This window comes from Embiotoca jacksoni, unplaced genomic scaffold, assembly GCF_022577435.1.
Source record: "Embiotoca jacksoni isolate LCO1_2020_lvr unplaced genomic scaffold, fEmbJac1.0.p SCAF_48, whole genome shotgun sequence".
Lineage (NCBI taxonomy): Eukaryota > Metazoa > Chordata > Actinopteri > Embiotocidae > Embiotoca > Embiotoca jacksoni.
In genome coordinates, this window is record NW_027185401.1 from 181,640 (window position 1) to 208,801 (window position 27,162).

A 27,162-nucleotide genomic window follows, 5' to 3' on the forward strand; every position below is an offset into this window, starting at 1 on the left:
TTCCTGTCGAGTTGACATAAAGGTGCAATGTAACATTTTTCTGATACACTTGTCCACCGGATTTCGTGAATTTAGGTAAATGTGGCCGCCGGGGCATCTCTTTAGGGGGCGCTCTCGAGCCATTTGGCCACGCCCACTCGCAACAACACTGGAATACCAAATTTTTCGCCGGGAGACGAATGTTTATCCACTTTCATGAGTTTTTGAATATGATAAAGCCTCCAAAAAGGAAAATCACTTTACGTAAGAATAATAAGGAAAGAGAAAAATAATTCCTTGAAAAACAACAGGGCTTCACACCCTGAAAACCAGACTGGCCTGTCAGACCACGTTCCTTCGCGACAGGCCCGCCTCCTGTTTCACCTCATGAACGTGAACGCATCACAGAGATGAAGTTCAGGTGGTGTCTTTGAGGGAAGCTGAGAGAAGGAGGTGAAAGAGGAGGTGAAAGAGGAAGGCTCGTTTCACACACACACATTTCCCTTTTAACAGCATTGTATCAGTGTGTGATCAGTGTGTGTCGCAGCAGCACCTCCTCCTCATCATCATCACCATCACCACCACCTGCAGCATCTCCGGCCGCCCGGCAACACCGTGAGTTTTATTTTAAATATTCTGACTAACACTTCTGATGTTTTTACTTTCATCTCCAAGTATTTGTTTCTCTCTGTGACTGTTTTTTTTATTTTTGTTTTTATAAATGTTTGGATACTCCGGTTTTCAGCAGTAGTTTGTGTTTTTCAGTCGTAGACGGAGTCTGTGGTAACTCGTCCGATTCATCAGACAAGATGAGATAAGATAAGGTGCATTCCTTTAAACATGTTCCCTTCTATCTATTTTTAAATCACAAAATGTTTTACTTCATTACTTAAACATCAACTTCCTGTGTCACAGCGAGACATCCAACTCTGCCGCATCGTCACGGCGACGCCCATTGACAAAGTCGAAGGAATGTCTCAATATATCATCAACTACATGTTTAGGTTATTTTGACGCGACTTTAGGTTCATGGGATCAACCAGCTCGATGTAGAATGTGAAAGTATGAAAAGTGTCATTTCCAGTGACCAACAGGGGGCGCTATGACTATGAGGGAATATTACCCCACAGGGGTCTTCAGGGCGGGGCTGTTATCATACCTGTGATGTTTGGAGAAGGTCGGTCCATGTACATAAGATTTAAAGCAACTCGTAGTTTCATGGCGAGACGCTAAAAATGGCCGCCACGCTACGGCACACACATCGATGAAAACGAATTATTTTGATAACTTTTAATCCCAAACATGTTTTCTATCCAGAGAACCTAAATTCAAGTCGGGGCGACAAAATCCCTCAGAGGAGTTTGACAAAGTACAACGTGTCAGAATTGCCCAAAATGGCGACTAAATTCAAAATGGTGGACTTCCTGTCGAGTTGACATAACAGTGCAATGTAACTTTTTTGTGTGTCTAGGTGTGATACACACCGGATTTCCGGAGGAAAACACATGAACCAGACTGAGGGTCTGACACACAAGGCTGAACAAAACAATACAGTTAATGAATAAAACACCCGACGGGATTATGTGAGTGCTGCAAAATACCAGAATCTGTAGATCATATCATTTGTTATTGACAGAAATTCACACGAGAGCGAGACAAGTTTAAAGAAGAAGCTAGAAGTTGAGTTAAAGAGATGAAATAAACCTGAATGGGAAGGAAGTGTTATTACAATACTTGAAAGAAACAGGTTTGAGGAAAATAATTTTGTTCACTGAATTGGTAAAACCTATATTTTATATTTTAGGTTGATTTTTATTTTCATTTATTTATTTATCTGTCACATTTCCTTGTTCCCTCCTTCAGATCTGCAGCTGGAAGATGGGCGGAGCCAACATGGGTGGAGTCTAAGAGCTGATGTCCTCATTGGCTGCAGAGTCACATGATGTTTAATTCAGAGCTGAAACCAGTTTTATCTTTGAGGAAGTGAAACTCACACAGTCACTGCTGCTGAGAGGTGAAATGGAGCAGAAAGGAGTTCAGTTGGACCGAGAAACCTTCTCTTGTTCCATCTGTCTGGATCTACTGAAGGATCCAGTGGGTCTTCCATGTGGACACAGCTACAGCATGGAGTGTATTAAAGTCCACTGGGACGGACAGGACGGGACAGGAGTCTACAGCTGTCCTCTGTGCATGAAGAAGTTCATACCAAGGCCTGTCCTGGACAAAAACACCATGTTGGCAGCTTTAGTGGAGGAGCTGAAGAAGACTGGACTCCAAGCTGCTCCTGCTGATCACTGCTATGCTGGACCTGAAGATGTGGCCTGTGATGTCTGCACTGGGAGAAAACTGAAAGCTGTCAAGTCCTGTTTAGTCTGTCTGGCTTCTTATTGTGAGAAACACCTTCAGCCTCATTATGATGTCGCTCCATTAAAGAAACACAAGCTGGTGAACCCCTCCAAGAAGCTCCAGGAGAACATCTGCTCTCTTCATGACGAGGTGATGAAGATGTTCTGCCGCACCGATCAGCAGATTATCTGTTATCTCTGCTCTGTGGAGGAACATAAAGACCACGACACCGTCTCAGCTGCAGCAGAAAGGACCGAGAGGCAGAGAGAGCTCGAGGGGAGTCGAGGAAAGGTCCAGCAGAAAATCCAGCATAGACAGAAAGATGTGAAGCTGCTTCAGCAGGAGGTGGAGGACATCAATCAGTCTGCTGAGAAAACATTGAAGGGCAGCGAGAAGCTCTTCACCCAGCTGATGAGTCTCCTCCTGGAAAGAAGCCGCGATGTGAAGCAGGAGGTCAGATCCCAGCAGGAAACCCAAGTGAGTCGAGTCAAAGAGCTTCAGGAGAAGCTGGAGCAGGAGATCGCTGAGCTGAAGAGGAAAGACGCCGAGATGGAGCAGCTCTCACACACAGAGGATCACAACGAGTTCCTGCACAACTACCCCTCAGTGTCAGCACTCAGTGAGCCTACAGACTCATCCAGCATCCATATCCGTCCTCTCACCTACTTTCAGGATGTGACAGCAGCTGTGTCAGAGGTCAGAGATAAACTACAGCAAGTTCTGGATGAAGAATGGAAGAAGATCTCAGTGTCAGTGAATGAAGTGGACGTTTTACTGTCACAACCAGGACCAAAGACCAGAGCTGGATTCTTAAGATATTCACAAGAAATCACACTGGATCCAAACACAGCAAACAGACAGATGTTATTATCTGATGGGAACAGAAAAGTAACAGGAATGGATCAGAATCAGTCTTATTCTGATCATCCAGACAGATTCAGTAGATGTTGTCAGGTCCTGAGTAGAGAGAGTCTGACTGGACGTTGTTACTTTGAGGTGGAGAGGAGAGGAGGAGGAGTTGATTTAGCAGTCGCATACAAGAATATCAACAGAACAGAGAGCTGGGAGGAAAGTAGATTTGGACGTAATGACAATTCTTGGTCATTAAATTGTTCCAAGAACAGTCTTTGGTACAACAACATTGAAACTCCCGTCTCAGGTCCTCCATCCTCCAGAGTGGGGGTGTACCTGGATCACAGTGCAGGTACTCTGTCCTTCTACAGCGTCTCTGAGACCAGGACTCTCCTCCACAGAGTCCAGACCACGTTCACTCAGCCGCTCCACGTTGGGTTAGGGTTCGGGTTCGGGTTTTTCTCCGTTGGAGACTCTGCTGAGTTTTGTAAACTGAAATGAATTGAAGTCTTTCAGGTTTCAGTGGGTTTAAACCTGCATTTTCATTTTCCATTTCATTTTCTCTCCATCATTGAGGCGTTTCTGCTCTGAACAAAGATCTGCTGTCAATCAAGCATTATGGGCGTCACCTGGATGTCTTCTTGATAGTTGTTATCTTCATGTTAATATGTTTTATTATTGTTTTTAAGCTCTTTTCACACCGTTCCTGTAGTGAAAACCACGTATCTCTAAATTTGGTGAAGTTGAATTTTGAATTATTTTCTGATAATTTAAAGAGATTTAAATGTTCTTTTATGGACTGAGATGATTCTCCTGCTAAATTAACTATTTTAAAAACCTAACAAAGCTGAAAAGGTGTTTATTTCTTAGATACGTGGTTCTCACAGGACAGCAACGCTCCAAATATGTGATGATCTGGTTCAATATGACGCTTTACAAATCAACAATATATAAAGTAGTTGAAATGAGCAAAACCTTCAGTGACTATGACGGTAAAATTCACTTTAATCCAGCAGCAATATGAATCTACAAACATCACATATATAATAGTAAAACACCAACAGGGAACATTTTCTGCTTCGTGTGTACTTTTACTTTTTGTGTTTTCAGTGTATTTTTGCTGACGATACTTTTACTTCAACAAGGTTTTGAATGCAGGACTTCTAGTATTTTCAGTCTGGTATCAGAACTTTTTCTGAAATAAAGGAGCTGAATTCTTTCACTGCTTCATATATAGTAATATAGATTATTCAGAGGGAACAAAGCAGCACTTTTACTTTAATACTTTCACTAAATGTTGCTGCTAACGCTTCTGTACTTTTACCTGAGTAAGCTGTTTAATTAAGGCCTTTGACTTGTAATGGAGTATCTTTGTTTTCTTTGCTGTATTTGTACTTTTACTTCAATAAATGTTCTGAATACTTCATCCACCACTTGTCTGAGTTGAATTTGAAACGAGATTAGATGTTCACACGGGGAACACGTCTGCACTACATTTAACTATAGTATGGAGGAATCTAGCAGGGATGTGTGAGTGGGATGTAGAAGATGAAACATTGGTCGGTGGTGGCCATTTTCCAATATGCTGTAAAGTATCATTACAAAGGAGGAAGCAGGAGATATAGTGGGTAAGTGGGTCTTTAATATATATATATATGAGAGAGAAATGGATCAAATAGATTTAAATGAAGATATTGAAGAGATTGATAGAAAATTAATATTTACAGTGCTGGAAGCTGCAAATCCAACAAGTGCTAAAGGTGAAGGAAGGATGAAGAGAAAGGCTGCCCCCTGGTGGACAGATGAGTGTTGGAGAGCAGCGACAGAAAGAAACAAAGCTCTCTTAGGTTACGAAGAAAAATCACATCACTTCCAGAATTTAATACAATACGAACAAGCAGAAACGAGGGTTCATAAAAAATCATTCTGAAAGCAAAGAGTGAAATCTGGAAGAGTTATTGGATCAGATTTGGGGGATGATTAGAAGCAGGAGAGGAATTAGTAGAGGACAGCAGGTTAGTTAAGATTATAAGATTATGGAAATAATGATTACAGACAGATTCACATTTTATTTTGAAACCAGGGAGAATGATACCAACTCATCAAAGTGGATTTCAGAAAGGTAGAGGAACTATGGACCCAGTTATTTGTTTAGAAACAGAAATTTAATTAAAACTGCAAGCAGTGATGTACTGGCCCTCCCACTCCCAAGGACAGTCTCCCTGAAGTGCAGCACACCAGGGACCCAGTATCCCTGTGTAAAGTTGCTATTTTTGTCTTGTTTCCTGTCTCCAGCAGGGGGCGCTGGCGAGCCGTTTAGCCACGCCCACTTGCAAAACACATCAAATGTATCATCTCACCACACCGGATGTATGTGACACGTTTCGTGAGGTTTCAAGCATCCTTTGACCTTAAACATCAACTTCCTGTGCCACGGCAAGTCATCCAACTTTGCCGCATCGTCACGGCGACGCCCATTGACAAAGTCGAACGAATGTCTCAATATATCATCAACTACATGTTTAGGTTATTGTGACCTGAGTTTAGGTTATTGTGACCTGCCTTTAGGTTCATGGGATCAACCAGCTCGATGTAGAATGTGAAAGTATGAAAAGTGTCATTTTCAGTGGCCAACAGGGGGCGCTATGACTATGAGCGAATATTACCCCACAGGGGCCTTCAGGGCAGGGCTGTTATCATATCTGTGATGTTTGGAGAAGGTCGGTCCATATACATAAGATTTAAAGCAACTGGTAGCTTCATGGAGAGACGCTCAAAATGGCCGCCACGCTACGGGCACACACATCGATGAAAACGAATTATTTTAAGAAGATTTAATCCCAAACATGTTTTCTATCCATAGAACCTAAATTCAAGTCGGGCGACAAAATCCCTCAGAGGAGTTCGACAAAGTAGGTGTCAGAATTGCCCAAAATGGCGACTAAATTCAAAATGGTGGACTTCCTGTCGAGTTGACATAATGGTGCAATATAACTTTTTTGTGCGTCCAGGTGTGATATGCGTGTCCACCGGATTTGGTGAATTTAGGTAAATGTGGCCACCGGGGCATTTCTTTAGGGGGCGCTCTCGAGCCGTTTGGCCACGCCCACTCGCAAAACCCATATCAGATGTATTGTCTCACTGCGGCGGATGTATGTCACACGTTCCGTGAGGTTTCAAGCATCCTTTGACCTTAAACATCAACTTCCTGTGTCACGGCGAGACATCCAACTTTGCCACATCGTCACGTCGACGGCCATTAACAAAGTCGAACAAATGTCTCAATATATCATCAACTACATGTTTAGGTTATTGTGACCCGACTTTAGGTTCATGTGATCAACCAGCTCGACATAGAATGTGAAAGTATGAAAAGTGTCATTTCCAGTGGCCAACAGGGGGCGCTATGACTATGAGCGAATATTACCCCACAGGGGTCTTCAGGGCGGGGCTGTTATCATACCTGTGATGTTTGGAGAAGGTCGGTCCATGTACATAAGATTTAAAGCAACTCGTAGTTTCATGGCGAGACGCTCAAAATGGCCACCTCTTCTGGGCACACACATCGACGAAAACTAATTATTTTGATAACTTTTAATCCCAAACATGTTTTCTATCCAGAGAACCTAAATTCAAGTCGGGGCGACAAAATCCCTCAGAGGAGTTCGACAAAGTACAACATGTCAGAATCACCCAAAATGGCGACTAAATTCAAAATGGTGGACTTCCTGTCGAGTTGACATAAAGGTGCAATGTAACATTTTTCTGATACACTTGTCCACCGGATTTCGTGAATTTAGGTAAATGTGGCCGCCGGGGCATCTCTTTAGGGGGCGCTCTCGAGCCATTTGGCCACGCCCACTCGCAACAACACTGGAATACCAAATTTTTCGCCGGGAGACGAATGTTTATCCACTTTCATGAGTTTTTGAATATGATAAAGCCTCCAAAAAGGAAAATCACTTTACGTAAGAATAATAAGGAAAGAGAAAAATAATTCCTTGAAAAACAACAGGGCTTCACACCCTGAAAACCAGACTGGCCTGTCAGACCACGTTCCTTCGCGACAGGCCCGCCTCCTGTTTCACCTCATGAACGTGAACGCATCACAGAGATGAAGTTCAGGTGGTGTCTTTGAGGGAAGCTGAGAGAAGGAGGTGAAAGAGGAGGTGAAAGAGGAAGGCTCGTTTCACACACACACATTTCCCTTTTAACAGCATTGTATCAGTGTGTGATCAGTGTGTGTCGCAGCAGCACCTCCTCCTCATCATCATCACCATCACCACCACCTGCAGCATCTCCGGCCGCCCGGCAACACCGTGAGTTTTATTTTAAATATTCTGACTAACACTTCTGATGTTTTTACTTTCATCTCCAAGTATTTGTTTCTCTCTGTGACTGTTTTTTTTATTTTTGTTTTTATAAATGTTTGGATACTCCGGTTTTCAGCAGTAGTTTGTGTTTTTCAGTCGTAGACGGAGTCTGTGGTAACTCGTCCGATTCATCAGACAAGATGAGATAAGATAAGGTGCATTCCTTTAAACATGTTCCCTTCTATCTATTTTTAAATCACAAAATGTTTTACTTCATTACTTAAACATCAACTTCCTGTGTCACAGCGAGACATCCAACTCTGCCGCATCGTCACGGCGACGCCCATTGACAAAGTCGAAGGAATGTCTCAATATATCATCAACTACATGTTTAGGTTATTTTGACGCGACTTTAGGTTCATGGGATCAACCAGCTCGATGTAGAATGTGAAAGTATGAAAAGTGTCATTTCCAGTGACCAACAGGGGGCGCTATGACTATGAGGGAATATTACCCCACAGGGGTCTTCAGGGCGGGGCTGTTATCATACCTGTGATGTTTGGAGAAGGTCGGTCCATGTACATAAGATTTAAAGCAACTCGTAGTTTCATGGCGAGACGCTAAAAATGGCCGCCACGCTACGGCACACACATCGATGAAAACGAATTATTTTGATAACTTTTAATCCCAAACATGTTTTCTATCCAGAGAACCTAAATTCAAGTCGGGGCGACAAAATCCCTCAGAGGAGTTTGACAAAGTACAACGTGTCAGAATTGCCCAAAATGGCGACTAAATTCAAAATGGTGGACTTCCTGTCGAGTTGACATAACAGTGCAATGTAACTTTTTTGTGTGTCTAGGTGTGATACACACCGGATTTCCGGAGGAAAACACATGAACCAGACTGAGGGTCTGACACACAAGGCTGAACAAAACAATACAGTTAATGAATAAAACACCCGACGGGATTATGTGAGTGCTGCAAAATACCAGAATCTGTAGATCATATCATTTGTTATTGACAGAAATTCACACGAGAGCGAGACAAGTTTAAAGAAGAAGCTAGAAGTTGAGTTAAAGAGATGAAATAAACCTGAATGGGAAGGAAGTGTTATTACAATACTTGAAAGAAACAGGTTTGAGGAAAATAATTTTGTTCACTGAATTGGTAAAACCTATATTTTATATTTTAGGTTGATTTTTATTTTCATTTATTTATTTATCTGTCACATTTCCTTGTTCCCTCCTTCAGATCTGCAGCTGGAAGATGGGCGGAGCCAACATGGGTGGAGTCTAAGAGCTGATGTCCTCATTGGCTGCAGAGTCACATGATGTTTAATTCAGAGCTGAAACCAGTTTTATCTTTGAGGAAGTGAAACTCACACAGTCACTGCTGCTGAGAGGTGAAATGGAGCAGAAAGGAGTTCAGTTGGACCGAGAAACCTTCTCTTGTTCCATCTGTCTGGATCTACTGAAGGATCCAGTGGGTCTTCCATGTGGACACAGCTACAGCATGGAGTGTATTAAAGTCCACTGGGACGGACAGGACGGGACAGGAGTCTACAGCTGTCCTCTGTGCATGAAGAAGTTCATACCAAGGCCTGTCCTGGACAAAAACACCATGTTGGCAGCTTTAGTGGAGGAGCTGAAGAAGACTGGACTCCAAGCTGCTCCTGCTGATCACTGCTATGCTGGACCTGAAGATGTGGCCTGTGATGTCTGCACTGGGAGAAAACTGAAAGCTGTCAAGTCCTGTTTAGTCTGTCTGGCTTCTTATTGTGAGAAACACCTTCAGCCTCATTATGATGTCGCTCCATTAAAGAAACACAAGCTGGTGAACCCCTCCAAGAAGCTCCAGGAGAACATCTGCTCTCTTCATGACGAGGTGATGAAGATGTTCTGCCGCACCGATCAGCAGATTATCTGTTATCTCTGCTCTGTGGAGGAACATAAAGACCACGACACCGTCTCAGCTGCAGCAGAAAGGACCGAGAGGCAGAGAGAGCTCGAGGGGAGTCGAGGAAAGGTCCAGCAGAAAATCCAGCATAGACAGAAAGATGTGAAGCTGCTTCAGCAGGAGGTGGAGGACATCAATCAGTCTGCTGAGAAAACATTGAAGGGCAGCGAGAAGCTCTTCACCCAGCTGATGAGTCTCCTCCTGGAAAGAAGCCGCGATGTGAAGCAGGAGGTCAGATCCCAGCAGGAAACCCAAGTGAGTCGAGTCAAAGAGCTTCAGGAGAAGCTGGAGCAGGAGATCGCTGAGCTGAAGAGGAAAGACGCCGAGATGGAGCAGCTCTCACACACAGAGGATCACAACGAGTTCCTGCACAACTACCCCTCAGTGTCAGCACTCAGTGAGCCTACAGACTCATCCAGCATCCATATCCGTCCTCTCACCTACTTTCAGGATGTGACAGCAGCTGTGTCAGAGGTCAGAGATAAACTACAGCAAGTTCTGGATGAAGAATGGAAGAAGATCTCAGTGTCAGTGAATTAAGTGGACGTTTTACTGTCACAACCAGAACCAAAGACCAGAGCTGGATTCTTAAGATATTCACAAGAAATCACACTGGATCCAAACACAGCAAACAGATACCTGTTATTATCTGATGGGAACAGAAAAGCAACTTTCATGATTCAGAATCAGTCTTATTCTGATCATCCAGACAGATTCAGTAGATATTGTCAGGTCCTGAGTAGAGAGAGTCTGACTGGACGTTGTTACTTTGAGGTAGAGATGAGAGAAAGAGGAGGAGTTGATGTAGCAGTCGCATACAAGAATATCAACAGAACAGGGAGCTGGATGGAAAGTGTGTTTGGACGTAATAACAAATCTTGGTCATTAAATTGTTCCAATAACAGTCTTTGGTTCAACAACATTGAAACTCCCGTCTCAGGTCCTCCATCCTCCAGAGTGGGGGTGTACCTGGATCACAGTGCAGGTACTCTGTCCTTCTACAGCGTCTCTGAGACCATGACTCTCCTCCACAGAGTCCAGACCACGTTCACTCAGCCGCTCCACGTTGGGTTAGGGTTCGGGTTTTGGTTAGGGTCTGTCTTCGTTGGAAGCACTGCTGAGTTTTGTAAACTGAAATAAACTGAAGTCTTTCAGGTTTCAGTGAGTTTAAACCTGCATTTTCATTTTCCATTTCATTTTCTCTCCATCATTGAGGCGTTTCTGCTCTGAACAAAGATCTGCTGTCAATCAAGCATTATGGGCGTCACCTGGACGTCTTCTTGATAGTTGTTATCTTCATGTTAATATGTTTTATTATTATTTTTAAGCTCTTTTCACACCGTTCCTGTAGTGAAAACCACGTATCTAAATTTGGTGAAGTTGAATTTTGAATTATTTTCTGTTAAACTAAAGAGATTTAAATGTTCTTTTATGGACTGAGATGATTCTCCTGCTAAATTAACTATTTTAAAAAACCTGACAAAGCTGAAAAGGTGTTTATTTCTTAGATACGTGGTTCTCACAGGACAGCAACGCTCCAAATATGTGATGATCTGGTTCAATATGACGCTTTACAAATCAACAATATATAAAGTAGTTGAAATGAGCAAAACCTTCAGTGACTATGACGGTAAAATTCACTTTAATCCAGCAACAATATGAATCTACAAACATCACATATATAATAGTAAAACACCAACAGGGAACATTTTCTGATTCGTGTGTACTTTTACTTTTTGTGTTTTCAGTGTATTTTTGCTGACGAAACTTTTACTTCAACAAGGTTTTGAATGCAGGGCTTCTAGTATTTTCAGTCTGGTATCAGAACTTTTTCTGAAATAAAGGAGCTGAATTCTTTCACTGCTTCATATATAGTAATGTAGATTATTCAGAGGGAACAAAGCAGCACTTTTACTTTAATACTTTCACTAAATGTTGCTGCTAACGCTTCTGTACTTTTACCTGAGTAAGCTGTTTAATTAAGGACTTTGACTTGTAATGGAGTATCTTTGTTTTCTTTGCTGTATTTGTACTTTTACTTCAATAAATGTTCTGAATACTTCATCCACCATTTGTCTGAGTTGAATTTGAAACTAGATTAGATGTTCACAAGGGGAACACGTCTGCACTACATTTAACTATAGTATGGAGGAATCTAGCAGGGATGTGTGAGTGGGATGTAGAAGATGAAACATCGGTGGGTGGTGGCCATTTTCCAATATGTTGTAAAGTATTATTACAAAGGAGGAAGCAGGAGATATAGTGGGTAAGTGGGTCTTTAAAATATATATATGTGAGAGAGAAATGGATCAAATAGATTTAAATGAAGATATTCAAGAGATTGATAGAAAATTAATATTTACAGTGCTGGAAGCTGCAAATCCAACATGTGCTGAAGGTGAAGGAAGGATGAAGAGAAAGGCTGCCCCCTGGTGGACAGATGAGTGTTGGAGAGCAGCGACAGAAAGAAACAAAGCTCTCTTAGGTTATGAAGAAAAATCACATCACTTCCAGAATTTAATACAATACGAACAAGCAGAAACGAGGGTTCATAAAAAATCATTCTGAAAGCAAAGAGGGAAATCTGGAAGAGTTATTGGATCAGATTTGGGGGATGATTAGAAGCAGGAGAGGAATTAGAAGAGTACGGCAGGTTAGTTAAGATTATAAGATTATGGAAATAATGATTACAGACAGATTCACATTTTATTTTGAAACCAGGGAGAATGATACCAACTCATCAAAGTGGATTTCAGAAAGGTAGAGGAACTATCGACCCAGTTATTTGTTTAGAAACAGAAATTTAAAAAGAGCTCAAGTGAATAAGGAGTCAGTGATGTGTTTTTTGATGTGGAAAAGGCATCATGATTTGGTTTGGAAGGAGGGATTGTTGATGAAATTCAATATGATAGGAATATGTGTCAGAACATGTCATCGGATTAAAGAGATAAATGATGTTTCCTCTCAAGTTCAGGGTGATGTTGGACGATCCCTTTTTGCTGATGATGGATCAGAAATGAATGCTACCTACATATCATCCTTTTAACCAGGCCACATAAAACAGTGTTGTTCACCAGGAAGAGAGGAGTTGATGCTCAGATAAAGATTCATGGACAAAACATCATGACGGTAAGATTCACTTTAATCCAGCAGCAATATGAATCTACAAACATCACATATATAATAGGAAAACACCAACAGGGAACATTTTCTGCTTCGTGTGTACTTTTACTTTTTGTGTTTTCAGTGTATTTTTGCTGACGATACTTTTACTTCAACAAGGTTTTGAATGCAGGACTTCTAGTATTTTCAGTCTGGTATCAGAACTTTTTCTGAAATAAAGGAGCTGAATTCTTTCACTGCTTCATATATAGTAATATAGATTATTCAGAGGGAACAAAGCAGCACTTTTACTTTAATACTTTCACTAAATGTTGCTGCTAACGCTTCTGTACTTTTACCTGAGTAAGCTGTTTAATTAAGGACTTTGACTTGTAATGGAGTATCTTTGTTTTCTTTGCTGTATTTGTACTTTTAATTCAATAAATGTTCTGAATACTTCATCCACCATTTGTCTGAGTTGAATTAGACTAAATGGTGCTGCTTGTTTCCAGAATGGCCACCAGAGGGAGCACTCTGCCCACTGACATCGCTCGTTGCCCCTGGAGACTAATAAGTGAACTTATCAGAGGTAAAACAAACATCCTCAAATCTTTGTTTCATGTTACAGCAGCAGAAACAGAGGGCGTCTCAGTTTGTGGGGGAAACTTCAACTTAGTCATGAATCACAGCCGAGACGACGAGTTTGAGGAGGAATAAAAAAAACTGCTCTCAAACTCAGCAGCTGCAGTCTGTCACGTTTCCTTGTTCCCTCCATCAGATCTGCATCTGGAAGATGGGCGGAGCCAACATGGGTGGAGTCTTAGAGCTGAAGTCCTCATTGGCTGCAGAGTCACATGATATTTAAATCAGCTGAAACTGGTTTTATCTTTGAGGAAATGAAACTCACACAGTCACTGCTGCTGAGAGGTGAAATGGAGCAGAAAGGAGTTCAGCTGGACCGAGAAACCTTCTCTTGTTCCATCTGTCTGGATCCACTGAAGGATCCGGTGACTCTTCCATGTGGACACAGCTACTGCATGGAGTGTATTAAAGTCCACTGGGACAGACAGGACGGGACAGGAGTCTACAGCTGTCCTCTGTGCATGAAGAGGTTCATACCAAGGCCTGTCCTGGTGAAAAACACCATGTTGGCAGCTTTAGTGGAGGAGCTGAAGAAGACTGGACTCCAAGCTGCTCCTGCTGATCACTGCTATGCTGGACCTGAAGATGTGGCCTGTGATGTCTGCACTGGGAGAAAACTGAAAGCTGTCAAGTCCTGTTTAGTCTGTCTGGCTTCTTATTGTGAGAAACACCTTCAGCCTCATTATGATGCCACAACATTCAAGAAACACAAGCTGGTGAACCCCTCCAAGAAGCTCCAGGAGAACATCTGCTCTCTTCATGAGGAGGTGATGAAGATGTTCTGCCGCACAGATCGGCAGAGTATCTGTTCTCTCTGCTCTGTGGATGAACATAAAGACCACGACACCGTCTCAGCTGCAGCAGAAAGGACCGAGAGGCAGAGAGAGCTCGAGGGGAGTCGAGGAAACGTCCAGCAGAAAATCCAGGACAGACAGAAAGATGTGAAGCTGCTTCAGCAGGAGGTGGAGGACATCAATCAGTCTGCTGAGAAAACACTGGAGGGCAACGAGAAGCTCTTCACCCAGCTGATGAGTCTCCTCCAGGAAAGAAGCCGCGATGTGAAGCAGGAGGTCAGATCCCAGCAGGAAACCCAAGTGAGTCGAGTCAAAGAGCTTCAGGAGAAGCTGGAGCAGGAGATCGCTGAGCTGAAGAGGAAAGACGCCGAGCTGGAGCAGCTCTCACACACAGAGGATCACAACGAGTTCCTGCACAACTACCCCTCAGTGTCAGCACTCAGTGAGCCTACAGACTCATCCAGCATCCATATCCGTCCTCTCACCTACTTTCAGGATGTGACAGCAGCTGTGTCAGAGGTCAGAGATAAACTACAGCAAGTTCTGGATGAAGAATGGAAGAAGATCTCAGTGTCAGTGAATGAAGTGGACGTTTTACTGTCACAACCAGGACCAAAGACCAGAGCTGGATTCTTAAGATATTCACAAGAAATCACACTGGATCCAAACACAGCATTCAGTTACCTGTTATTATCTGATGGGAACAGAAAAGTAACAGTAATAAATCAGAATCAGTCTTATTCTGATCATCCAGACAGATTCAGTAGATGTTTTCAGGTCCTGAGTAGAGAGAGTCTGACTGGACGTTGTTACTTTGAGGTGGAGATGAGAGGAGGAGTTGAAGTAGCAGTCGCATACAAGAATATCAACAGAAAGAGCGTGAAGGAAAGTGGATTTGGACGTAACAACAAATCTTGGTCATTAAATTGTTCCAATAACAGTCTTTGGTACAACAACATTGAAACTCCCGTCTCAGGTCCTCCACCCTCCAGAGTGGGGGTGTACCTGGATCACAGTGCAGGTACTCTGTCCTTCTACAGCGTCTCTGAGACCATGACTCTCCTCCACAGAGTCCAGACCACGTTCACTCAGCCGCTCCATGCTGGACTTTGGATTTACATCGTTGGAAACTCTGCTGAGTTTTGTAAACTGAAATAAACTGAAGTCTTTCAGGTTTCAGTGGGTTTAAACCTGCATTTTCATTTTCCATTTCATTTTCTCTCCATCATTGAGGCGTTTCTGCTCTGAACAAAGATCTGCTGTCAATCAAGCATTATGGGCGTCACCTGGACGTCTTCTTGATAGTTGTTATCTTCATGTTAATATGTTTTATTATTGTTTTTAAGCTCTTTTCACACCGTTCCTGTAGTGAAAACCACGTATCTCTAAATTTGGTGAAGTTGAATTTTGAATTATTTTCTGTTAAACTAAAGTGATTTAAATGTTCGTTTATGGACTGAGATGATTCTCCTGCTAAATTAACTATTTTAAAAACCTGACAAAGCTGAAAAGGTGTTTATTTCTTAGATACGTGGTTCTCACAGGACAGCAACGCTCCAAATATGTGATGATCTGGTTCAATATGACGCTTTACAAATCAACAATATATAAAGTAGTTGAAATGAGCAAAACCTTCAGTGACTATGACGGTAAAATTCACTTTAATCCAGCAGCAATATGAATCTACAAACATCATATATATAATAGTAAAACACCAACAGGGAACATTTTCTGCTACGTGTGTACTTTTACTTTTTGTGTTTTCAGTGTATTTTTGCTGACGATACTTTTACTTCAACAAGGTTTTGAATGCAGGACTTCTAGTATTTTCAGTCTGGTATCAGAACTTTTTCTGAAATAAAGGAGCTGAATTCTTTCACTGCTTCATATATAGTAATATAGATTATTCAGAGGGAACAAAGCAGCACTTTTACTTTAATACTTTCACTCAATGTTGCTGCTAACGCTTCTGTACTTTTACCTGAGGAAGCTGTTTAATTAAGGACTTTGACTTGTAATGGAGTATCTTTGTTTTCTTTGCTGTATTTGTACTTTTACTTCAATAAATGTTCTGAATACTTCATCCACCATTTGTCTGAGTTGAATTAGACAACATGATGCTGCTGTTTCACAAACTGACCACCAGAGGGAGCACTCTGCCCACTGACAGCGCTGGTTGCCGCTGAAGACTCTCAAAGGTCATGAAATGTAATCTTCCAGCCTTTGGTGCAGATCCCTGTGAGAGAGGAACGCCCCTCAGCTTCATCAATATGTTCAGGCTGAGAAAGTTTCTTCCTGAAATGACTTCCATGATAAATAAAATCCCGGCTCTGTGCTGAGCACGGTCACCTCAGAGCAGAAAGCTTCTCCGTGTGGACGTTGGACGGTCTCATGTTGTCTGCTTGGTTTTCTCCAGTGTGCTATCCTATGCTAGTCTTTGCTTACAATAATACTATATATGTATGCCATATTATATTCCTTATATACAATCTCGTATTAATCAACTATTAATCCTCAGGCGTATGCAACAGGCTGTTTCTGCTGAGGTCAGCGATCCTGTTGGGGTCAGCATGCTGCTGTGCATAATAACAAGGCTGTAACGGTTGATGGCACGACCACTAGTTTCACCTCCTGTCTTTCTTATTTCTTCCAAGTCATAAAACAGGAATAAGTTACTGACCTGAGCAACACGTCCCCACAAGGCAAGACCCCCACCTCGACCAATCAACAAAGGACACATCACCATACATGACTTTTTGGTTCCTGTACTATAAGAAGACTGGGTCAGGGAGAGTCAGGAGTCAGACTTTGTGAACTGACACATACTCTGTTGCGGTCAGGGAAACATAGTCTGGACCCAGAGCTCTGTAAACTGATTATTCTGCTGCTGTTAAATAAATATCTTGAAGCCTGACATCTTCTCCTATTGACTCATTAAGGCTGACACATATTGGCTTTGTACTAGCAGGAGCCCAAGTCCAACAATTTGGTGACCCCGACGTGATGAGGACGGAGAAGGGAAGGCGGTAAAGAGACAGAACCAACAGCGGACATCTGGTCAACGGTGACAACAGTGGGCCCACATCTAAGAAGGTAAGCAGACACCTGTTTTAACGAAGTTCTGCAATTGGATATTGTCAAATTATATTGTTGTCATGGTGAGGACCTAGATGTCCTAGTAAGCGGCAGAATAATAAGCGTCAGACGGGGGTTACAGGCCCACCGTCGGAAAAAAAAAAAGTGGGGGTTAGAGGCCCAAGACGAAGTCTGAACTACAAAAAGGTTTGGAAACCAGAGAGGTTAGAGTCCTCCAAAAATCCCAAGGGTTACATACCTGGATCCGTTAGAGGCGGAACAAAAGATCGTTGTATAAGGCGTAAACTTAAAGAGGGCCGGCGATACAACGTGTGTGAGGTCATTAATTTTTCTTATGGAGAACTGACCACTGCAGTCTGATGTTGAAGTGAAATTGAAGATTGTTGAAAGCATTTAAATACGGGGAAATGTGGGTGGCTTCCAAGAACTAAGCAAGTTTTATAGAGACATCCAGTCTCGGCAAGTTCTTGTTCTGTGGGGACAAAGGGTGGTGTTGGTGGAGAAAGTGAGCGTGAATTAAAAGATTTGTGGTATCTGGGGCGACCCCTAGAGTGAGACCGGACTGAAGTTATTCAGCCTAGAAGCTTGTCTCACTAGATCCACAAATTGACCTAAAGAAGTCATTCACACTCAATCTCCACGTGTGTGTTGAATTATCACTGTGGGATAGTATTGAATAAACAGGAAAAAAAAAAATTAAAAAAAGGAGATGGAAGGTGAATTTGATTGAGAGTGTGTGGAGTATGGGGGCTGTGGCCCAGAAGTGAATGTAGGAGAACAGTGAGGTCTCATTAGGATGCAGTTGAGTAGTGGATGTGACAAGGGAGTCAGAAAGAGAGAAATGAGAGAATATGATAAGTTAACTGAAGGAAACAGAAGGATTCCCCGCGGACCAGGACACGACGGTAATATGGCCATGGCTGAGTAGAGCAGAAAATAAGACCAGACAAGACATAAAGAAACGTGAAGAAGAAGGTCCTAAGGGGTGGACAGAAAAAAGGAAGTGGAAAAAGGAAATGGAAGAGATGCAGGATAGGAGAAGAAGATTGCATAATATGACATTAGCAGGCGGAGCCACACAGCAAGTGTGGGAGAGTAAACGGAAAGAGCAGGTGAAGAAAAGACCAGATGAACAAAATTACTGAGAGAGAAGGATAACATAAACAGAGGCAGGATCTCAGTCAGAAAAAAAAAATTGAAGTAAGCGAAAAATAAAATCAGAACAGAGTAAAACTAACGCTGAAAGATCGCGCTACAACAAACAAAAACTTAGAACAACGGAGACAGACAAATGACTAGAATAATTCAGAACGTAATGACATATAAATAAAAGAACGGGAACAATTAATAATAGTGACAGTTAAAAATAAAATAATGAAACAAGATAGAGAGAAGCAATATGGTTCAGGAAGCCAATTAATAATAATAAAAAGAGAAACAGACAAATATGGGTTAAAGATTGAAGAAAATACATGAATAAACAAGAATAACTTAAGATAAGTGATAGCATAGAGATAAAAGAGGAAAAAGGAACAGGAGGAGGAGCTGTTAAAGGCTCAGCTTTTAAAACTCCAATTAGATGACGCCAGACGCAAAGCTACTGATAAGTAAAAAGGACACAAACAATGGAGAGATTAAGGGAGAAAATTAGGTAAGAGACATCAAAATCTGCATCACAGCCCCGTGAGAGCCCGAAGGTGGGAAAATCAAACAAACCCACAGTAAAAACGAGAGATATTATAAGATGCAAAGATCACGGACAGATTGAGAGGGTTTGGGTGGTAGCCAGAGAGGGAAGCAGGAGGACTCTACCAGTGCAGAGGAAGATGAAACTCTGCAACAACACAGTCAAGACACCCTGAGAGCAAAGGAGGCAATACAGCAGACCAGCACCATGTCTGCACCGCAAGAAGTGGACAGAGAGAGTGAGGACAGAGACAAACAGTCCTCCTCGGAGCAACCACCAGCAACAGGCATCAAAATAAAAACTAAAAAAGAAAAGACACACTGAAATCATGACAAGAGGCCGTAAAACACCGAGACGGATCCGGTGGGGAAACGTCCTCCCACAAGTACGGGAGGCACGGACAATCTGGGTGTCAGAAACAGTTGGCTGACCTCGACAAACTCCACCGACTCCAACTCCTTTCATACCTGTCAGGTGATCACTGATAGGAGACGCTAACAACAGAATACTACAGAGGATCAAAGGGGGCGGTGATGTGGAAACATGAGTTAAACAATCAAATAGGAAGTCTGATGAACCAGCAATTCAACTTCTGAAACACAACCTGTCTCAGAAGAATAGTTGATTGATTGGATAAGATAAAGTAAAATAAATCAACTTAAAATAATATGAGATTAGTTAGAGATGAGTTAATAGAAAAGATAGATCGAAGTTAATAGATCAAAGTTAAGGATAAGATAGATCAAAGAAAATAAGAGAATACTGAGATTTAAGATGTAAAAGTTCAAGTTTAAAGAGGCCCAAAGACAGTGTAGTAAAGGAGAGCAGTAGTCACACCAGAAGTAGAAGGGCAGATTAGAATAAGTAGATAAATAATAATAGAACATTAGGACCACAACATAAAATAAATAAAAGAAAAGGTAATGAGCAAAAGACGAGGAGGAACCTTACTGCCGCCTTATTCTGGACCACACAGGCTGAAATGGTGTTTATATCACTCAAAAATGCCCTGAGCAATGCCACTGACCTGTCGGTACCAGATTACACGGATCCATTCTATCTGGATGTTTCTGAAACAGCCCAGACAGCAAATGATGTGCTGTTTCAGAAAAAGGGGGGTGACAGGAAGGTGTTGATGTACGTAAGTGTGACACTAGATGCTACAGAGAACAGACACCCACCATGCACAAGACATGCAGCAGGAGTAGTGAACATTTTGCAGAAAACGGCACACATAGTCATGCAACATCAACTGATAGTACTCACCACACACACAGTCGTGGCATATGTGAACTCCACACCATGTCATCACTAAGACAGACCAGGCTGGACAAAACACTGACATCACCACACATCACATACACACATGAAGACATAAACATGGCAGACAACATGGGAGAAGGAGGGCCGCATGTATGTGAGGAAAGAGTGCAGAAAGATGTCAGGGTGATAGAGAGCTTGCAGAACATCCCTTTCCCTGATGTTGATGAAACCCTGTTCACAGATGGGTGTTGTTACAGACACCCAACGGACGGACTGAAAGCAGCCCTAGCGGTGGTCAGGAGAACACAGGAAGGATTTCAGGAAGTGGTGGCAGAACCAGTAGTTGGAAAAGAGTCAGCTCAGATAGCAGAACTACAGGCCATGATTAGAGCACCAGAATGGGCAGAAGGGAAAGTTGTAAACATCTACACAGACTCAGCATATGTAGTGGGTGCTGTTCATATAGAGCTGAGACAATGGATCAGAGCAGGATTCCTGACTGCAGACAAGACACCCATCAGACATGAAGCAGACATGAAGAGACTGGTGGAGGCACTAATGAAGCCAAAAGCTGTGGCTATCATGAAGTGTAAAGGACACGACAAAACAGACACCTGGATTGCAATGGGCAATGATCAAGCTGACCAGGCTGCCAAGAGAACGGCAGGATATGGAGCTGAGTACGTTATGTTGCAAACTGACAGGACAATACAGGACATGCTGCCACAGTGTGATGTAGACATGATAAGAAAGGAGCAGACAAAGGCCTCTCCATGGGACACCAGTGTATGGCAGGACAGAGGAGCCACAGAACAGGATGGATTGTGGAGAGCCCCGGATGGTAGACTAGTTCTGCCACCAGGCCTGGTACAGAGGACATTACAGGAAGCACATGGTCTCACTCACTGTGGACAGAAACAGATGCAGAGACATCAGACCCATTGGTGGCATCTATTTCTACCGGCTATGATAGAAAACCACGTGAGAGAGTGTAGTGTGTGTATGGTATACAATGTAAAGGCGACCATTAAGCCTCACCAAGGACAGTTTCCCCTGCCACAGCTCCGGGGCAGGACATTTTCATTGATTACACCGACATGATTGACACAGTGGGAGGACACAGGTACCTCCTGGTAGCCGTGGATGCATACACTGGCTGGCCAGAGGCAATACCTGCTAAAAAAGAGGATGCAAAAACAGTGATCCAATTCTTGATAAATCACTACATACCCGTGCATGGGTTTCCTCGTCGCATCCGTTCAGATAACAGCTCCCATTTCAAAAATAAAGACTTACAAGAAGGAGAAAAACATTTGGGCCTAAAACACGCATTTGGCCCGGTCTACCACCCTCAGTCACAGGGGAGGGTAGAAAGAATGAATCAGACACCGAAAAGTAAAATCAGTAAAGGATGTGCTCAAACCAAGCTGTCCTGGGTGGAGGCTCTGCCAGTAGCATTGATGGCAGTGCACAGCTCTGTGAATTCTACCACAGGGTTCACTCCTTTTGAGCTGTGGACTGGACAGCAGTTTCCGGGTCCAGGCGCAGGAAACCCGGTGACGATCGAAACAAGTTCCTGGATGAAATATAAGCCATACTATGATCAACTAACAGCTTTGGTGTCAGGTTTCTCTACACAGGTGACGGAGGCCAAAGGGGGCAGTGAACCAGGAACACCACATACAGCGGAGCGGGTCCTCCTAAAGGTGATCAAGAGGAAGTGGTCGGAACCGAGGTGGACCGGACCGTACAGAGTTAAGGAGAGGACAACGCACGCGGTCCGGCTGGACGGCAAAGGAGAGAACTGGTACCACTGGTCACAGTGCACGGCAGCAGAACCTCCCCAGTGGACGCTGGGTCAGGTAACAGTTGATCTGAAACATCAGGATCAACAGTAAGTGAAAAAAAAAAGAATCACCTGTGAGAAAGAACTGTGATTGTGTGTTTTGATATATATGCAATGTGTGAAGTGCTGTAGCGGTAATGAGCTGTAATAAGAAGGTTACAAGGGCTTGTGAGAAACATTTTTACGAACAATACAGAGAAGATATTGAACAGCAACATCTGGAACGTTTTAGTTATAATGGAGCCACGCCGGCAGCAGGTATGTGCATGTTCTTTCTTTCTTACGGTTGTTGGTCTCCTGTGAGAGACCAAAAGGGGGAATTGTGCGATTCACTGCGAGGTTATGTTTACAATAATACAACATATATGTATGCCATATCATATTACTTATATATAAAGTCGTTTTATCAACTATTAATCCTAAGGTGGAGACAAAAGGCTGTGTTTGTGAATGACAGTGATACTGCTGGGCCAAACCAAAAGGTCACAGGAGGAGGTCTGTGACCTTTGGGGTCACATACTGTTGTTCTTTGAGTCATAAACAGGAACAAACTGCTATCGCGAGAACTCCAGGGTGTGAAGGAAGACAACCACCACCTCGACCAACCAACAAAGGACATATCAACACACATGACTTTTTGGTTCCTGTACTATAAGAAGACTGGGTCAGGGAGAGTCAGGAGTCAGACTTCGTGAACGGACACATACTCTGTTGCGGTCAGGGAAACATAGTCTGGACCCAGAGCTCTGTAAACTGATTATTCTGCTGCTGTTAAATAAATATCTTGAAGCCTGACATCTTCTCCTGTTGCCTCATTAAAGAACACACAGGACTGGAGTCTGACACATATTGGCTTTGTACTAGCAGGAGCCCAAGTCCAACAGGTATCAGAACTTTTTCTGAAATAAAGGAGCTGAATTCTTTCACTGCTTCATATATAGTAATATAGATTATTCAGAGGGAACAAAGCAGCACTTTTACTTTAATACTTTCACTAAATGTTGCTGCTAACGCTTCTGTACTTTTACCTGAGTAAGCTGTTTAATTAAGGACTTTGACTTGTAATGGAGTATCTTTGTTTTCTTTGCTGTATTTGTACTTTTACTTCAATAAATGTTCTGAATACTTCATCCACCATTTGTCTGAGTTGAATTAGACTAAATGGTGCTGCTTGTTTCCAGAATGGCCACCAGAGGGAGCACTCTGCCCACTGACAGCGCTCGTTGCCCCTGGAGACTAATAAGTGAACTTATCAGAGGTAAAACAAAGATCCTCAAATCTTTGTTTCATGTTACAGCAGCAGAAACAGAGGGCGTCTCAGTTTGTGGGGGAAACTTCAACTTAGTCATGAATCACAGCCGAGACGACGAGTTTGAGGAGGAATAAAAAAAACTGCTCTCAAACTCAGCAGCTGCAGTCTGTCACGTTTCCTTGTTCCCTCCATCAGATCTGCAGCTGGGAGATGGGCGGAGCCAACATGGGTGGAGTCTAAGAGCTGATGTCCTCATTGGCTGCAGAGTCACATGATATTTAAATCAGCTGAAACTATTTTGATCTTTCAGTAAGTGAAACTCACACAGTCACTGCTGCTGAGAGGTGAAATGGAGCAGAAAGGAGTTCAGTTGGACCGAGAAACCTTCTCTTGTTCCATCTGTCTGGATCCACTGAAGGATCCTGTGACTCTTCCATGTGGACACAACTACTGCATGGAGTGTATTAAAGTCCACTGGGATGGACAGGACGGGATGGGAGTCTACAGCTGTCCTCTGTGCATGAAGAAGTTCATACAGAGGCCTGTCCTGGTGAAAAACACCATGTTGGCAGATTTAGTGGAGGAGCTGAAGAAGACTGGACTCCAAGCTGCTCCTGCTGATCACTGCTATGCTGGACCTGAAGATGTGGCCTGTGATGTCTGCACTGGGAGAAAACTGAAAGCTGTCAAGTCCTGTTTATTCTGTCTGGCTTCTTATTGTGAGAAACACCTTCAGCCTCATTATGATGTCGCTCCATTAAAGAAACACAAGCTGGTGAACCCCTCCAAGAAGCTCCAGGAGAACATCTGCTCTCTTCACGACGAGGTGATGAAGATGTTCTGCCGCACCGATCGTCAGAGTATCTGTTATCTCTGCTCTGTGGATGAACATAAAGACCACGACACCGTCTCAGCTGCAGCAGAAAGGACCGAGAGGCAGAGAGAGCTCGAGGGGAGTCGAGGAAACGTCCAGCAGAAAATCCAGGACAGACAGAAAGATGTGAAGCTGCTTCAGCAGGAGGTGGAGGACATCAATCAGTCTGCTGAGAAAACACTGGAGGGCAGCAAGAAGCTCTTCACCCAGCTGATGCGTCACCTCCAGGAAAGAAGCCGCGATGTGAAGCAGGAGGTCAGATCCCAGCAGGAAACCCAAGTGAGTCGAGTCAAAGAGCTTCAGGAGAAGCTGGAGCAGGAGATCGCTGAGCTGAAGAGGAAAGACGCCGAGCTGGAGCAGCTCTCACACACAGAGGATCACAACGAGTTCCTGCACAACTACCCCTCAGTGTCAGCACTCAGTGAGCCTACAGACTCATCCAGCATCCATATCCGTCCTCTCACCTACTTTCAGGATGTGACAGCAGCTGTGTCAGAGGCCAGAGATAAACTACAGCAAGTTCTGGATGAAGAATGGAAGAAGATCTCAGTGTCAGTGAATGAAGTGGACGTTTTACTGTCACAACCAGGACCAAAGACCAGAGCTGGATTCTTAAGATATTCACAAGAAATCACACTGGATCCAAACACAGCAAACAGAGACCTGTTATTATCTGATGGGAACAGAAAAGTAACACGAATGGATCAGAATCAGTCTTATTCTGATCATCCAGACAGATTCATTGGATGTTGTCAGGTCCTGAGTAGAGAGAGTCTGACTGGACGTTGTTACTTTGAGGTGGAGATGAGAGGAAGAGGAAGAGTTGAAGTAGCAGTCGCATACAAGAATATCAACAGAACAGGGAGCTGGAAGGAAAGTAGATTTGCACATAATGACAAATCTTGGTCATTAGATTGTTCCAATAACAGTTTTCAGTACAACAACATCAAAACTCCCGTCTCAGGTCCTCCATCCTCCAGAGTGGGGGTGTACCTGGATCACAGTGCAGGTACTCTGTCCTTCTACAGCGTCTCTGAGACCATGACTCTCCTCCACAGAGTCCAGACCACGTTCACTCAGCCGCTCCATGCTGGACTTTGGATTTACATCGTTGGAAACTCTGCTGAGTTTTGTAAACTGAAATAAACTGAAGTCTTTCAGGTTTCAGTGGGTTTAAACCTGCATTTTCATTTTCCATTTCATTTTCTCTCCATCATTGAGGCGTTTCTGCTCTGAACAAAGATCTGCTGTCAATCAAGCATTATGGGCGTCACCTGGACGTCTTCTTGATAGTTGTTATCTTCATGTTAATATGTTTTATTATTGTTTTTAAGCTCTTTTCACACCGTTCCTGTAGTGAAAACCACGTATCTCTAAATTTGGTGAAGTTGAATTCGATTATTTTCTGATAATTTAAAGAGATTTAAATGTTCTTTTATGGACTGAGATGATTCTCCTGCTAAATTAACTATTTTAAAAACCTAACAAAGCTGAAAAGGTGTTTATTTCTTAGATACGTGGTTCTCACAGGACAGCAACGCTCCAAATACGTGATGATCTGGTTCAATATGACGCTTTACAAATCAACAATATATAAAGTAGTTGAAATGAGCAAAACCTTCAGTGACTATGACGGTAAAATTCACTTTAATCCAGAAACAATATGAATCTACAAACATCACATATATAATAGTAAAACACTAACAGGGAACATTTTCTGCTTCGTGTGTACTTTTACTTTTTGTGTTTTCAGTGTATTTTTGCTGACGATACTTTTACTTATACAAGGTTTTGAATGCAGGACTTCTAGTATTTTCAGTCTGGTATCAGAACTTTTTCTGAAATAAAGGAGCTGAATTCTTTCACTGCTTCATATATAGTAATATAGATTATTCAGAGGGAACAAAGCAGCACTTTTACTTTAATACTTTCACTAAATGTTGCTGCTAACGCTTCTGTACTTTTACCTGAGTAAGCTGTTTAATCAAGGACTTTGACTTGTAATGGAGTATCTTTGTTTTCTTTGCTGTATTTGTACTTTTACTTCAATAAATGTTCTGAATACTTCATCCACCATTTGTCTGAGTTGAATTAGACAACATGATGCTGCTGTTTCACAAACTGACCACCAGAGGGAGCACTCTGCCCACTGACAGCGGTGTTTGCCTCTGAAGACTACATATCCCAGAATGCCTCGCGTTCAGTCTTCGTTCCCAGGAAGTGAGGAGCGGGGTGAATTTTCTATAGTTGGATGGTGAAAACTTCCCAGATTGAGGATATTCTCGAGGCTAAAGTTTGGAAAGATGGAAACCTGTTGATTGTGTGTAGAAATGCAGAACAAAGAGAGCGAGCGGACGGGATTAAAGAAACATGTCGTTTTAAAGTAGTGAATAGTAGTGACGTCACGAGGTGTGCCGACGCTTCGAAGCGCGTGTCGAGGCTTGCTTCATTTAGGGGAGGAGCCACAAATGATGACGTCTGAAGCCTCGCTGCCCTGCTGTACCACGTGACTGTTTCAGGAAGTGGTTCAGATTTTGCCTGGAGGTTTGACAGCAATATAAACTCTTCAGGCTCCATTCAAAATGTGGGTTGTTGGTGGAGAGTTGAGGTCAGTTGAGAGTTTGGATAGTTTGGAGAAGTTAGAGAGAGAGAGATAGTTTGGAGATTTCGGAGAGTGAGGAGAGAAGGAGGTGATAAGATGGAGCCAGCTAGGAAGAGGAGGATTTCCCCTGTGGGAACACTTTGATTTGATAACTCCTAATAAGCTAAATCTAACTCTATTTCAGACACATTAGGTTTGCTTATCAAGAACTGTATTTTTCACAGTTTCTTATTTTATTCAAAGGTGTGGTGTTTATTGTGCTCCAAGGAGTTGGGGTACAATAACAACACCTCATCCATGCTGAGGCGTTACCGTGCCTTGCATGAGAATAAGGAGGAAACTGGAGCTTCACCCAGCCAAGGTAAGTCATTACAATATTACAAATGCACCATCACAATTTTTCCCTGTTCACTTTTGTTTATTGTGCAAATAAAGACAGGTAACAGACACTGTATTTATTCTCTTTTAACCAGCCACCAGAAAACAAGAGCTGGATGAAGCCCTCGTCTCCATGATAGTGAAGGACACACAGCCCTTCAGTATTGTGGATGATGT

At 42.8% G+C, this 27,162-nt stretch overlaps 4 protein-coding genes across 4 annotated transcripts; all 4 read left to right on the forward strand.

Annotated features, from left to right (window-relative positions):
- The first annotated feature begins 1,941 nt into the window (after positions 1-1,941).
- LOC138210834 (tripartite motif-containing protein 16-like) lies at positions 1,942-4,603 on the forward strand. The gene has a single exon (XM_069170167.1). The coding sequence runs from the start codon at positions 1,999-2,001 to the stop codon at positions 3,676-3,678; it is 1,680 nt and encodes a 559-aa protein (XP_069026268.1). The 5' UTR covers positions 1,942-1,998; the 3' UTR covers positions 3,679-4,603.
- A 4,240-nt stretch (positions 4,604-8,843) lies between these two features.
- On the forward strand, positions 8,844-11,504 carry LOC138210835 (E3 ubiquitin/ISG15 ligase TRIM25-like). The gene has a single exon (XM_069170168.1). It carries the CDS (start codon positions 8,901-8,903, stop codon positions 9,987-9,989), a length of 1,089 nt encoding a protein of 362 aa, XP_069026269.1. The 5' UTR covers positions 8,844-8,900; the 3' UTR covers positions 9,990-11,504.
- A 1,979-nt stretch (positions 11,505-13,483) lies between these two features.
- Positions 13,484-16,064, forward strand: LOC138210798 (tripartite motif-containing protein 16-like). The gene has a single exon (XM_069170119.1). It carries the CDS (start codon positions 13,484-13,486, stop codon positions 15,143-15,145), a length of 1,662 nt encoding a protein of 553 aa, XP_069026220.1. The 3' UTR covers positions 15,146-16,064.
- Positions 16,065-23,480: 7,416 nt separating this feature from the next.
- On the forward strand, positions 23,481-26,078 carry LOC138210796 (tripartite motif-containing protein 16-like). Its single transcript, XM_069170117.1, has one exon. It carries the CDS (start codon positions 23,481-23,483, stop codon positions 25,149-25,151), a length of 1,671 nt encoding a protein of 556 aa, XP_069026218.1. The 3' UTR covers positions 25,152-26,078.
- The last annotated feature ends 1,084 nt before the right edge of the window (positions 26,079-27,162 follow it).

Excerpts from the sequence above, each read along its gene's own strand:
- LOC138210834 (XM_069170167.1), top strand. The coding sequence starts at position 1,999 with ATGGAGCAGAAAGGAGTTCAGTTGGACCGAGAAACCTTCTCTTGTTCC.
- LOC138210796 (XM_069170117.1), top strand. The coding sequence starts at position 23,481 with ATGGAGCAGAAAGGAGTTCAGTTGGACCGAGAAACCTTCTCTTGTTCC.
- LOC138210798 (XM_069170119.1), top strand. The coding sequence starts at position 13,484 with ATGGAGCAGAAAGGAGTTCAGCTGGACCGAGAAACCTTCTCTTGTTCC.
- LOC138210835 (XM_069170168.1), top strand. The coding sequence starts at position 8,901 with ATGGAGCAGAAAGGAGTTCAGTTGGACCGAGAAACCTTCTCTTGTTCC.